At 39.6% G+C, this 12,262-nt stretch overlaps 1 protein-coding gene across 4 annotated transcripts in view; it reads left to right on the forward strand.

Moving 5' to 3' along the window:
- Window positions 1-12,262, forward strand: part of NBAS (NBAS subunit of NRZ tethering complex) — a 461,789-nt gene that overhangs the window by 120,399 nt on the left and 329,128 nt on the right. For all 4 annotated transcript variants that reach the window (XM_070069748.1, XM_070069749.1, XM_070069751.1 and 1 more), the window contains exons 17-21: window positions 3,144-3,295; window positions 4,189-4,329; window positions 4,583-4,661; window positions 6,817-6,921; window positions 7,269-7,405. In XM_070069748.1, the coding sequence (XP_069925849.1) occupies window positions 3,144-3,295; window positions 4,189-4,329; window positions 4,583-4,661; window positions 6,817-6,921; window positions 7,269-7,405 (614 nt within the window). The remainder of the gene's footprint in view (window positions 1-3,143; window positions 3,296-4,188; window positions 4,330-4,582; window positions 4,662-6,816; window positions 6,922-7,268; window positions 7,406-12,262) is intronic.

Consider the following 12,262-nt stretch of genomic DNA (forward strand, 5'->3'; position numbering starts at 1 on the left):
AGATGTCCCCGTTGTGCCTTGCTGGCTACTAAGCCAGAGCAGCCAGAAAAGAACCAATGCACATGAGGACTAGAACCAGTCTTGTTTTGAAGTGGCCTTCTCATGATCCTGTGTCAGCTAGCCGCAAGCAGAAATGGGAAAGCTGTCATAGCTAGCTGGCTCCCAGGGGCAGTTTGAAGCTGGGAGTCCATAAATAGAACCCTTCTTTGCTGAAGTCTTTCCTACTGGGGCTGGCGCTGTGGCGTAGTAGGCTAAACCTCTGCCTGAAGCTCTGGCATCCCAAATGGGCACTGGTTCTCCACTTCCAATCCAGCTCTCTGCTAATGGACTGGGAAACAGTAGAAGTTGCCCTCAGTGCTTGGACCCCTGCAGCTATGTGGGAGACCTGGAAGAAGTTCCTGGATCCTGGTTTTGGATCCGCCCAGCTCTGGCCATTGCAGTCATTTGGGGAGGGAACCAGTGGATGGAAGACCTTTCTTTGTGTCTCTCCTTCTCTCTGTCTGTAACTCTGCCTCTCAAATAAATAGATTACATCTTTTAAAAAGAATCTACTACCTGCCTTCCATAGTTAATGTTATGTAGCCTCACAGTTGTGGAGACCAGGAAGTCCAAGATCCAGGTGGTGGCCAATTTCATTCCTAGTGAGTACCTTCTTTCTAGCTTGCTGATGAATTTTTTCTTGCTGTGTCTTCAGATGATGGGGAGCAGGGGTAGGAGTGAGGAACAAACTCTGTTATAAGGATGCTAATTTTGTTTCTTATTTGGCCTTATGACTTATGAAGTCCCTTATTAGGGTACTACTTCTGTCATGAAAATTCCAACCCTCATTACTTTCCAAAGACCCCATCTCCGAATACTGTCAGTCTGGGGATTCATTTTTCAACATGGGAGTTTTGGGGGCACATACTCAATTCATAGCATTCTGTATTTTGACTCTTGGTGTCTTTGTAAGGAAGTAGTTGGACTCATGACATACATTTAAAGGATTGGAACTTTTGATCTGACGTTTAGAAGAGAAGGTACTTTTGCATTTAGGAAGATTCTAGCAAATACTGGGAAAATTTTATGATATGATTGTATTCTTTAAAGTTGTATATATGAAAAACATTAACTCTGTTCTCTTTATATGAATAAAAAATTTAAATGAAACAAAATCCATCAAAAGAATAGTCATTTTGAGAAAATATATATATTAAGTAACTTAAACATATAATAAATGTTATCTGAAACCAGAGTGATAAACTGTTTATGTTAATAAAAATAATATCTCAAATGTGAGAGATAATGTAAGACAAAGTTGTTTGTGTTTTCTGTAGAAAATTGGAACATCAAACCTGTATTATCTTCCTTTCTTCTCTTATGATATAGGGCACCACTAGCCATTTATTTGCTTTTTCTGGAACATGATAAAGAACAGATCCCTGAAGGACTTGAGAAGTGTTAAAGATGCAATTTTGTGGTAGGGGATATTTAATAAATATAGACAGTTAAGAATAAAAGTACTATGCTAGGGACTGTAGGTGTAGCCTTTGCTGTTAGAGAGCCCGTAGTCCTACTGCTGAGACAAGCTGAAAATACGGAAACCATCAAGAACATGTCAGATGATACTGGGAACCCAGGGAAGGCGGCAGTCAGTGTAGACTTGATGTTATGGAAGACTTTATAGAGTGAGCAGGGATTTGAAGGCATTCCAAGTAGTCCTGTAGTTGGAAAGGAGGAATGCATTCTTTAATAAGAGCAAATTAAAAGATGATGAGCTTTGGGGTGGGAGAGGGATCTTCCATCCATTAGTTCACTCCTCAAATGACCTTTGCTGTTAGGCCATAGCCAAGAGCCAGACACTCCATTAGGGTTTCCCATGTGATTGGCAGGGCCCAAGTACTTGGGCCTCTTCCCCTGTTTTCCCAGGCACATGAGCAGGGATCTGGATTGGAAACAGAACAGGGGGAACTCAAATTGGTGCTCTAACATGGGATGCTGTGTGGCAGGCTGTGGCTTAGCCCATAGTGCCACATGTTGGCCCTGACTCAGTCTATCTTACTCACTACTGTGTCTTCCTGTCTAATTTAGTGCCTGTTACATAGTGTTATGCAGTAAACATTCATGGATAAATGAGCCCTGTAAGTCATCCAATTTGCTGGAGCTGATATTTCATGATAGTGAACACTGGGAAATGTAATTAGAAAGAGAATTAGCTGTTGGGATATCCTTCTTGGGGTAAGGGGTTTCTACAGTGTCCCAACTGTTGTGTGTTGATGATTTAGATTACAGTAAAGAGGCTGCCGATATGGGAAGGGGGAGTGAGTTAAGAAACCTTTGATGAGTGAATTTGATATGATGGAATGTACAAAGGAACACAGGGTATGAATCAGATCCAACTTCCAGTTTGTGACTCAGATAGCTCTTTCAAGGAAGAGGACCAGTCAGGGGGTTTGAATGGGTTTGGAGGAAGCAATATGCCCTTAGTCTTTCCAACTGTAAACTGTGACTTTTTATGATTAAGTTATCTGCATCCTATGGTACATCTTATAGTCAAATAAACATGTTACTTCGATGTGCTGTGTTAAGTTCTATTTAAAACTTAAATGTAATTATTAAAATATGATCTATCTTATCTTTTTACCTTGTTTTCTACTTTCTTATATAGCCAAAATGCAAACCAAAAGCAATTATGAGAGGGTGGAAAAATTTTTTATTTTCAAAGAAGAATACTGAGCTTTTGTTTCAGTGTGGCTCATTAGTAGAAGAAAGCAAGCAGCTGGAATCACATCCCCTGCATCCAGCTGTGGTTCCCATTAGGGACTTAGCTGTTTTACGTGGAGCGCCTCCAGCAACTGTCTGTGACTCTGTTCGTAAGCAGATGATTCCTCAGCACAGCTTTGCGACTCTGAAAGGCAGTTGTCAGGTTCTGTAAGATGGCATGGATTCTTTCTTTCTTTATTTTTTTAAATTTAATTTTATATATTTTTAATATTTTATTTATTTATTTAAGAGGTGGAGTTACAGACAGTGAGAGGGAGAGACAGAGAGTAAGGTCTTCCTTCCGTTGGTTGACTCCTTAGATGGCTGCAATGGCCGGAGCTGTGCTGATCCGAAGATGGCATGGATTCTTAATTCCTCTTTTCTATTTTCTTTATATTTAGAGTAAAATAAAGAAGCGGTCCTGGGTTCTCCACGAATGCCTGGAAAGAGTTCCTGAGAATGTGGATGCTGCAAAAGAACTGCTTCAGTATGGGCTGAAGGGCACAGACCTGGAGGCTCTGATAGCAATAGGGAAAGGAACAGATGATGGCAGGTTGGTTTTAGAAAGATTTAGATTCAAAGGAGTAGTGACTTCGTGAAAACTTTTAAACTGGAACATTAGACCAGATAAGCTTTTCCTTAGATCAATCCCTTATGAACCAGTTGTGTTTGATCAGTGCTTTGTTATTTTAGATCGGAGCTTTCCTTCCTTTATGTTGAGCGTGTCTGCGGATGATAGCTTGACACTGAGGAGGCATCGCGTTCTCCAGACTTTTACTAAGCCTTGCCAGTTTTAAGCTGGGGCATATGGCGCTTATCTGCATTGGCTTCCTAGTCAGAACCACCACCTTAGGTGATTCTGAGCCTCATGTTCCTTATGTGTGGGATCATAACCCCTTCACAGAATTACATGGAGTGATTAAATTATGTGTCTTGTAAAAGTGCCTCATAAACTTTTAAGCATCATTCAAATGTCAGTTCATAATAGCAATCACGTTTTTTGTCAAGAGCCATTACTCATCAGACATTTGAGACTTCTTTTGAGATATAAAGATGATAGTGTACCTGATAAATAAGTAATTTAAATGACAGTGACATTCATTACCATTTTAGGACCATAAATAGAAGTGATTCAAAGTGTAAACTGTGGGCAGTATTTTCTGCATAGACTCTTTTACATGGGGTGAATATGATCTTTTGTGTTTCCTAAATAACTTTGATTTTCTTGATTTAAAATTTCTGTGATTATTTCTGTGACTTTTTGCCTAGTCTATAATAAGTCCAGTCACTTTGTTTATAATGGCAAAAGTTTTGTTTTTTTCCAAATAGTTGTTTCTGTGTCTGTGGAAATTAATAATTAAATCAATCAAAATAGGAGAAAGTAGGTTGCACTTCATAAGATAGGAGACAATCAAAATAGATGTATTTTTTCTCTTCTTGTTTCAGATTTACATTACCTGGTGAAGTGGACATTGAGAATATCTCCTATGAGGAGCTTTCGCCGTCTGAGGAGGAGCCGGCCAAGAACAAAAAGGAAAAGGAGCTCAAGAAGAGACGGGAGCTGCTTCAGTTAGTGAACTTTGCAAAGTAGGTGACTGTACTGTTCAGTTGATAATTTCTTTAAAATAACTAGTTATTTCAGGTTGTTCTTTACTGGTGATAATTATACTAAATTATTTCAGAAACAATGCATTTAATATTATCTTACCCTTGTACTTTTGCCTATTGTTCCTTGAGTTTGGGGCTCAATGGAATATGGATCATTTTCATTCCATTTTAGCTTCTAGAGGAATATACTTCTGTGTAAATATGAATGGCCTTATACAATTATTCCAAACAGGTTGACACTGGAACAAAAGGAACTTTGTCGTTGTAGACTGAAATTATTAACCTACTTAGACCGACTTGCAACATATGAGGTAAAGAATAGTTTTAATCACACCAATTGTGTTAATTTGATATATCGTTATAAATGTCATGGCTGCCCTAATATCTGGTATTCTTGTTCTTTTGAACTATTGATGTGGGGAAAATTTAATTTCTTTCAGAAGCAATCTCTTGATGTAAATTTTGATAAAAGTTAGAGCTCATGAACGCTAGAAGTTGTGTTGTTGGACTGGAGAGTGGAAATGCTTTAGACTTGTCAGTCCATCTCTGTTTTCTAGATTTATGATTCTTTACATTTACTTTCATATTTTGATTTTTTTAAAAAAGATTTATTTGTTTGAAAGCAGAGTAACAGAGAGAGGGAGAAAGAGAGTGACAGTGAGATTTTCCATCCATTTGTTTACTCTCTAAATGCCTGCAAGGGCTGGAGCTGGGCTGATCCAAAGCCAGGGGCCAGGAGCTTCATCCAGGTCTCCCATGTGGGTGCAGGGCGACCAAGCACTTGGGCCATCTTCTGCTGCTTTCTCAGGCCATTAGCAGGGAGCTGGATTGGAAGTGGAGCAGCTGGGACTGAAACTGACACTCATATGGGATGCCAGTGCTGCAGGTGGTGAATTTACTCATTACGCCACAGCACCAGCCTCCGTATTTTAAGATAATGTTTCCAGAATCAAATTTCAGTATATACTAGATTTTAGTAATCCTAATATGAATGTTTCTTTTTTTTTTTTTTTTTGAGTTATTTTTTTTTTGACAGGTAGAGTTATAGACAGTGAGAGAGAGAGACAGAGAGAAAGGTCTTCCTTCTGTTGGTTCACCCCCGAAGTGGCTGCCTCTGGCCGGCGTGCTGCGCTGATCCGAAGCCAAGAGCTAGATGCTTCCTCCTGGTCTTCCATGCGGGTGCAGGGCCCAAGTGGGCCCTCCTCCACTGCCTTCCTGGGCCACAGCAGAGAGCTGGTCTGGAAGAGGAGCAATTGGGACAGAATCCGGCGCCCCAACCGGGACTAGAACCCGGGGTGCCGGCGCCACAGGCAGAGGATCAGCCTAGTGAGCCACGGCGCCGGCTAATGTTTCTTTTTTATTTTAATAATTTGGTAGTGGGTTGAATTTAGTTGACTGATCTTTAATATGAGTTAGGGCTAAAGTTAGACGCTTGAACTTGAAAATAGTATGCTTCGTATTTGAGCCTTCAGGGACTTCACACAGATGTCCCTGTGTTGTTCTTTTCAGTAGCATTGTGTAAGACTAGGTAGGTATCGGTAAAGGTATAAGTGAAAGTGAGCACATTTCAATACATACACATAGTTTAGATTGCTTTTCCACATGACTCTCATAGCTGTGTTACCCAAGTTTTAAAATAAATGTCGAACTATTGAAGTCTGACTTCACTTGAAGGTTACTTCTTCAGTCATTCTGTATTGCATCTCCCTTCTGTGGGCATACCTTTCTCAGCTCTTCACACTGGCACATAGTAGGTATTTGATAAATGTTACCTCTGATAATGTGATGAGCATCTCAAGACTGTGGGAGGTGTATAACACTTTTGACCACACAGGAAAATTCGAAAGTCTTCGATTACCCTGCCTTGCCAATACAATTGAAATGTTTTCAAAATAATAAAAGAGGACTAATTCTGTGGTTATTGGAAAACATTGATAATGAGTGTGTCATATCATATAAATGAATTAAGGAAAATTGCTAATGATTTGATTTATAGGTACAACTAGTTTGGCTGCTTTAAAGCATGCCCTTTTACTTTCCTTGTTGTGAGATATTTAGAGGTAATATTTTGTGGTGAACTATAGGCGTCTGTACAGATACAGTTTATTTTTATACTTAGCTTTAGTTTCACTGATGATGATATCTTCAAAAACAGGCACCACAGAGAACTATTGCATATTTGTTTTTACCAAGTGGTTAATTTTGGTTATCCTACAGTTATTCATTTACTTTTTACTACCTGTTTCATTTGCTTCTGGATTTTACTTTAAAATTAATAGTATTTAAAAATATGGTCCTTTCCAAATTAAGGCAAGAATGCAGATGTAGTATTTTAGTTAATAAATGATAGTTGAAGTTAATTAATTCAGGCCTTATTTATTTTGGCTGGCAGAGTTATGAGGATTTAAATATTTTCGTGTCACCTAAATCTAAATGCCTTTTCATTTAATTACTGTTTCCCCTCAGGAAATCCTGGGCGTGCCTCCTGCTTCTGAGCAGAGATATGATGCGGAATTCTTTAAGAAATTCAGAAATCAAAATATTGTTCTCTCAGCAAGAACTTATGCTCGGGTAATTTCTTTTTCATAAATAAAATAATTATGGCCGTTGACGCTATCTAAATCTTTGAATCATGCAGTTAAGGGTTTTGCACGCAAGATACCATTATATTTTATTTTCTTTTGTATTAATAAATGTAGATAAAGTATAATTCATATTTTAAAAACTTTGACATTTTGAGTTTTACATATAAATAATTTTATAGCATTAGACTGAGAAATGTTACACAGAGTGGGAAAAATCAGGGATATTTCAAAGTTCTTTATATCAGAACTGAATAAAATAGCTAATTATAAGTTTGGAATGTGATAGCATCACGTCCTCATTTCTAAGAAACTTGTCCCTTGCCTTTGATACAGGAAAGTAATGTTCAAGCACTGGAAATTCTGTTTACTTACCATGGCTCTGACCTTCTTCCTCATCGCCTTGCGATTCTCTCCAACTTTCCAGAGACCACATCACCACATGAGTATTCTGTTTTGCTACCGGAAGCTTGGTAGGTGATTATTTTAATGGAATTTTGTCTGCTTTCTATTAGTAAGAAGATTTTGTTTCATGTTGGACAGTCTTTGTTTTATAAATAGTAATTTTTATTTAAAGATATTTATTTTTATTTGGAAGGTAGAGTGAGTGAAAGAGAGAGAGAGATCTTCTAATTTTCTATACAGTGGTTCACTCCCCAAATGCCTGCAATATCTATCGCTGGGCCAGGCTGCGACCAGGAGCCCAGAACTCTCTCTGGCTCTCCCTCATGAATGACAGTGCCCTAAGGTTTTTATTTTATTTTATTTTGAAGATTTATTTATTTATTTGAAAGAGTTACACAGAATGAGGAGAGGCAGAGAGAGAGAGAGAGAGAGAGAGAGAGGTCTTTCATTCTCTGGTTCACTCCCTAATTGGCTGCAATGGCCAGAGCTGCACCGATCTGAAGCCAGGAGTTTCTTCGGGTCTTCCACACAGGTGTAGGGGCCCAAGGACGTGGGTCATTTTCTACTGCTTTCCCAGGCCATAGCAGAGAGCTGGATTGGAAGTGGAGCAGCTGGGACTCAGACCGGCGCCCATATGGGGTGCTGGCACTGCAGGCTGTGGCTTTACCAGCCACAGTGCCGGCCCCAGTACCCTAAGTTCTTGAACTGTTACCTGCCACCTGCGAGGATGCACATTAGAAGCAGGCTGGATTGGAAGTGGAGGTGGACTCAATGCCAGGTACTTTCGTATTGGATGCTGGCCTCCAAAGCAGTGGCTTAACTCACTGTGCCACAACACAGTAGTTACCCAATAGTAATTTTAATATACTTTTTTTAAACTTTGTTTCCCAGTAAGATTATTTCCAACTGATTTTCAAGTGATCCTAATTTAAAATGTTTTTTTTTTTTTTTAAGAGATTTATTTTATTTATTTGAAAGACAGGGTTACACAAAAGGCTTCCATAGCCTTGGCAACTCATGACTAGAGCCAAGGGAGATTACTGACGCCATAAACAAGAATGTCAAATTGTTAAGTCAACAACAGGAGTCACTGTGTACTTACTTCTTGTGTGGGATCTGTCCTTAATGTGTTGTCCAATGTGAAGTAATGCTATAACTAGTACTGAAACAGTATTTTACACTTTGTGTTTCTGTGTAGGTGCAAACTGATGAAATCTTTACTTAATATATACTAAATTGATCTTCTGTATATAAAGATAATTGAAAATGAATCCTGATGTGAATGGAATGGGAGAGGGAGCGGGAGATGGGAGGGATGCAAGTGGGAGGGAAGTTATGGGGGGGGAGCCATTGTAATCCATAAACTGTACTTTCAAAATTTATATTTACTAAATAATAAAAAAAAGAAATAAAGAGAAAAGTCATCCAACTGAGGAAAAAAAAAAAAAGAGTTACAGAGAGAGGTAGGGAGACAGAGAGGTCTTCCTTCCGCTGTTTCAGTCCCCAGATGGATGCAGTGGCTGGAGCAGAACTGATCAGAAGCCAGGAGCTTCTTCCGGGTCTCCCATGTGGATGCAGGAGTAGAGGCTGGCACTGTGGCACAGCAGGTAAAGCCGCCATCTGCAGTGCCGGCATCCCATATGAGTGTCGGTTTGAGACCCGGCAGCTCCACTTCCGATCCAGCTCTCTGCTGTGGCCTGGGAAAGCAGGAGAAGATGGCTCAAGTCCTTGGGCCCCTGCACCCACGTGGGAGACCTGGAAGAAGTTCCTGGCTCCTGACTTCGGATCAGCACAACTCCAGTCATTTTGGCCATTTGGGGAGTGAACCAACATATGGAAGACTCTCTCTCTCTCTCTCTCTCTCTCTCTCTGCCTCTCCTTCTCTCTGTGTAACTCTTTCAAGTAAAATAAATCTTTAAAAAAATACAATGTTTCCAGCATAACATGATTATCTTTACTTAAGAAACACTGTTCTTTTTCTCTGTTTTTTTTTTTTTTTTTTTAAAGCCTCTTGATTGTACTGCTACATACTTAATATATTACTGTTTTCTGGTTAAGAGCAGTTTTTAGGATAACAATATCTGTTTGAAGTAGTCGTATCATTTCAAAACTGCAGTGTCGTTCTGATTATGTTAGGAGATCAGTCCAGGGATTTAGGATTGTCTGCCTTTGCTTTCCTTTATAAACCTTTACTCTGTATGGAATTCCAGAGACACGAAGACAACTGGGACATCAAATAACGCTCTACTATTAGTTAGACCATCTCTCCTTTTTGAATGTAAGGACATTTATTAACTGGGTTATGATATGTGTCACAGACTCGATGCCTGTGTCCTAGTATTAACATCTGTGGTCTTACAGAGGCCCAAGCATTTCTTAAGAGAATTTATTTGCCTCAGTGCGTTGCTCAAGATGGGCCTGACTGGCACCTGGAGAACAGGCATGCAGAGGATACCTTGCTTAGATCAGTTAACTAAAAGGAAGCAGAAGGCAAAAGAGCAACCAGACAGCCATTGGTGAGATCTGTGAGCAGTACACTAACTCATAGTAAATGTGAGTCCCTTATTCACTGCATGAGTTATCCTTTCCGATTTTGAGTTTACCCATCTTTAAACTGAGTTGACATTCCCTGTCTTGCTCTTTCACATTGTATATTTTTACTAACAGAGGAATTGATATATATCAAGTTTGTTATGAACTGTAAAATACTGTAAGGGATTATGACAATTCTGATTGATATCATTGTTACTGATTTCAGCTACTGAAAACTTACATTGTTAAAGGATATTATGAAATATCCTTTAACTACCTAATAACTTATTTATTGGCTTTGATGTTGGTGATGGTCAACATTTATAGACTAATTACAAGGTATTTGGCACATACGTAGTTTCCAAATAATTTTAGTATGATCAGTTATCACAGAAAGCTGAGATTTACAGTGAATTAGTAGTGTGCTAAAGTTTATGTTCATGTAGCCAGGATTCAAACCTATGTTTATTTGCTTTTAGGTTAGTGAGCTCTAGAAATATATTGTAAGCTCTTTATTTTGTATTATTTAACATTTTTAAAGATTTATTTATTTATTTGAGAGGCAGAGTTACAGGGAGAGGGAGAGACAGACAGAAAGCTCTTCCATCCACTGGTTCACTCCCCAAGTGGCCATAATGGTCAGAGCTGGGCTGATAGGAAGCCAGAATCCAAGAACCTACTCTGAGTCTCCCATGTGGGTGAAGGGGTCCAAGGACTTGGGCCATCTCCCACTTTCCCAGGCCACAGCAGAGAGCTGGATCAGAAGAGGAGCAGCCGGGCCGTGAACTGGTGCCCAAATGGTATGCTGGCGTTGCAGGCAGAGGCCCAGCTGATTCCTCCAGAGCGCTGGCCCCTTGTATTATTTTTAGTAATAAATGTAAGTCTTTGTTCTGATAAAAATGAAGAAAATAAAAAAGCTTGACATGCCCTTTTCACTTTATAATAATTTTTAGATATGTATAAGTGATATGTAAATGTGTTTTGTAAATATATATTTATAAATATTTTGGAATATAACTCTGTTTGTTTTGTACCTCTTTGTAAGATAGACTTAATCTGGATGGTAGTGAACAATTTTCTCCTGTAAATTGTTAGTATTAGAGAAAAGGGCTGCAATTTCTTAAAATTTTTTAAAAGTTAATTTCTTAGATTTGAATGCATTTATTGTTATTGTCTTCTGATTGCTTAAAGAAACATTTTATTCACCCTGAAATTTCAGAATTGGTTTGCAAAACAGTTGTACAAAACCCAGTGCTGCATGACTTTCAATGCCCTCTGGTTCCTCTATGGGGCCTGTCTGAAGAACCAATTTAAATTACAATAAAATGTCAGTTGCACTGTATTGCAGTAGAGGGTAATCAGAAAATAAAGCTACTTTGAATCATTGTTTGTTATATGATCCTTAGACAAATGTTGAAAAGACTGATTTCTGATAATTCCTTAGGTTATATTCATTTTTAAACATATTGAGAAAAATGTAGATTTTTTTGTTTATCTTTGTTTCTCAAGAAGACTTGCAATGAATATTGCTTTTCTGTATTCATAAAGAGCAGGCAAAATAGGTTTTAATAGCAGTGTACTATCCTCTTGTGATTTTGGGCCACTGCAAACAAAAACTACAATTAGGCTTTAGGCATAACTTCTTTTGTGAGGTCTCCCATAAGTTACTGCTTTCCCCTGTAATCTCAAAATTTTTGTTCATTCTTGTAGTTTAACACTTTTTATGTTGTACTGTGGCCAGCCATTTTTATTTCTTCCAGTTTTTCCTTTCTTTAACAAACACCCAGCCTTCAACTCTAAATGAACTGGTAGAGGCAGAGGCCGTCCCTTCCTTATGTTTGGATCCCCAGGTCTTAAATGTGGTGCATGTGGAGTAAGTGCCCTGACAGTGTTTGCTGACTGGCTGAACTGTGTCCTTCATTGAAGTGAGGGGTTCACGGGGCTCTCTGAGGGAGTGTGGCAGGTGGACTTGGCCCTGCTCGTGTGGGAGAAGGCGTGGGTCAGTATTTGTCAAGGCTCTTGTGGCAAACTTGCTCTTTGGAATCACCGGGGTTTTTTTGGTTTGTTTGTTTTTTTGACAGGCAGAGTTAGCCAGTGAGAGAGAGAGACAGAGAAAGGTCTTCCTCCCATTGGTTCACCCCCAAAATGGCTGCTACACCTGGCGCGCTGCACCGATCCAAAGCCAGGGGCCAGGCGCTTCCTCCTGGTCTCCCATGCGGGTGCAAGGCCCAAGCACGTGGGCCATCCTCCACTGCCTTCCCGGGCCACAACAGAGAGCTGGACTGGAAGAGGAGCAACCGGGACAGAATCTGGTGCCCCAACCGGGACTAGAACCCTGGGTGCCGGTACCTCAGGTGGAGGATTAGCCTAGTGAGCCGCGGCGCCAGCCTGGA

The sequence above is a fragment of the Oryctolagus cuniculus genome, chromosome 2 (assembly GCF_964237555.1).
Source record: "Oryctolagus cuniculus chromosome 2, mOryCun1.1, whole genome shotgun sequence".
Taxonomy (NCBI): Eukaryota; Metazoa; Chordata; class Mammalia; order Lagomorpha; family Leporidae; genus Oryctolagus; species Oryctolagus cuniculus.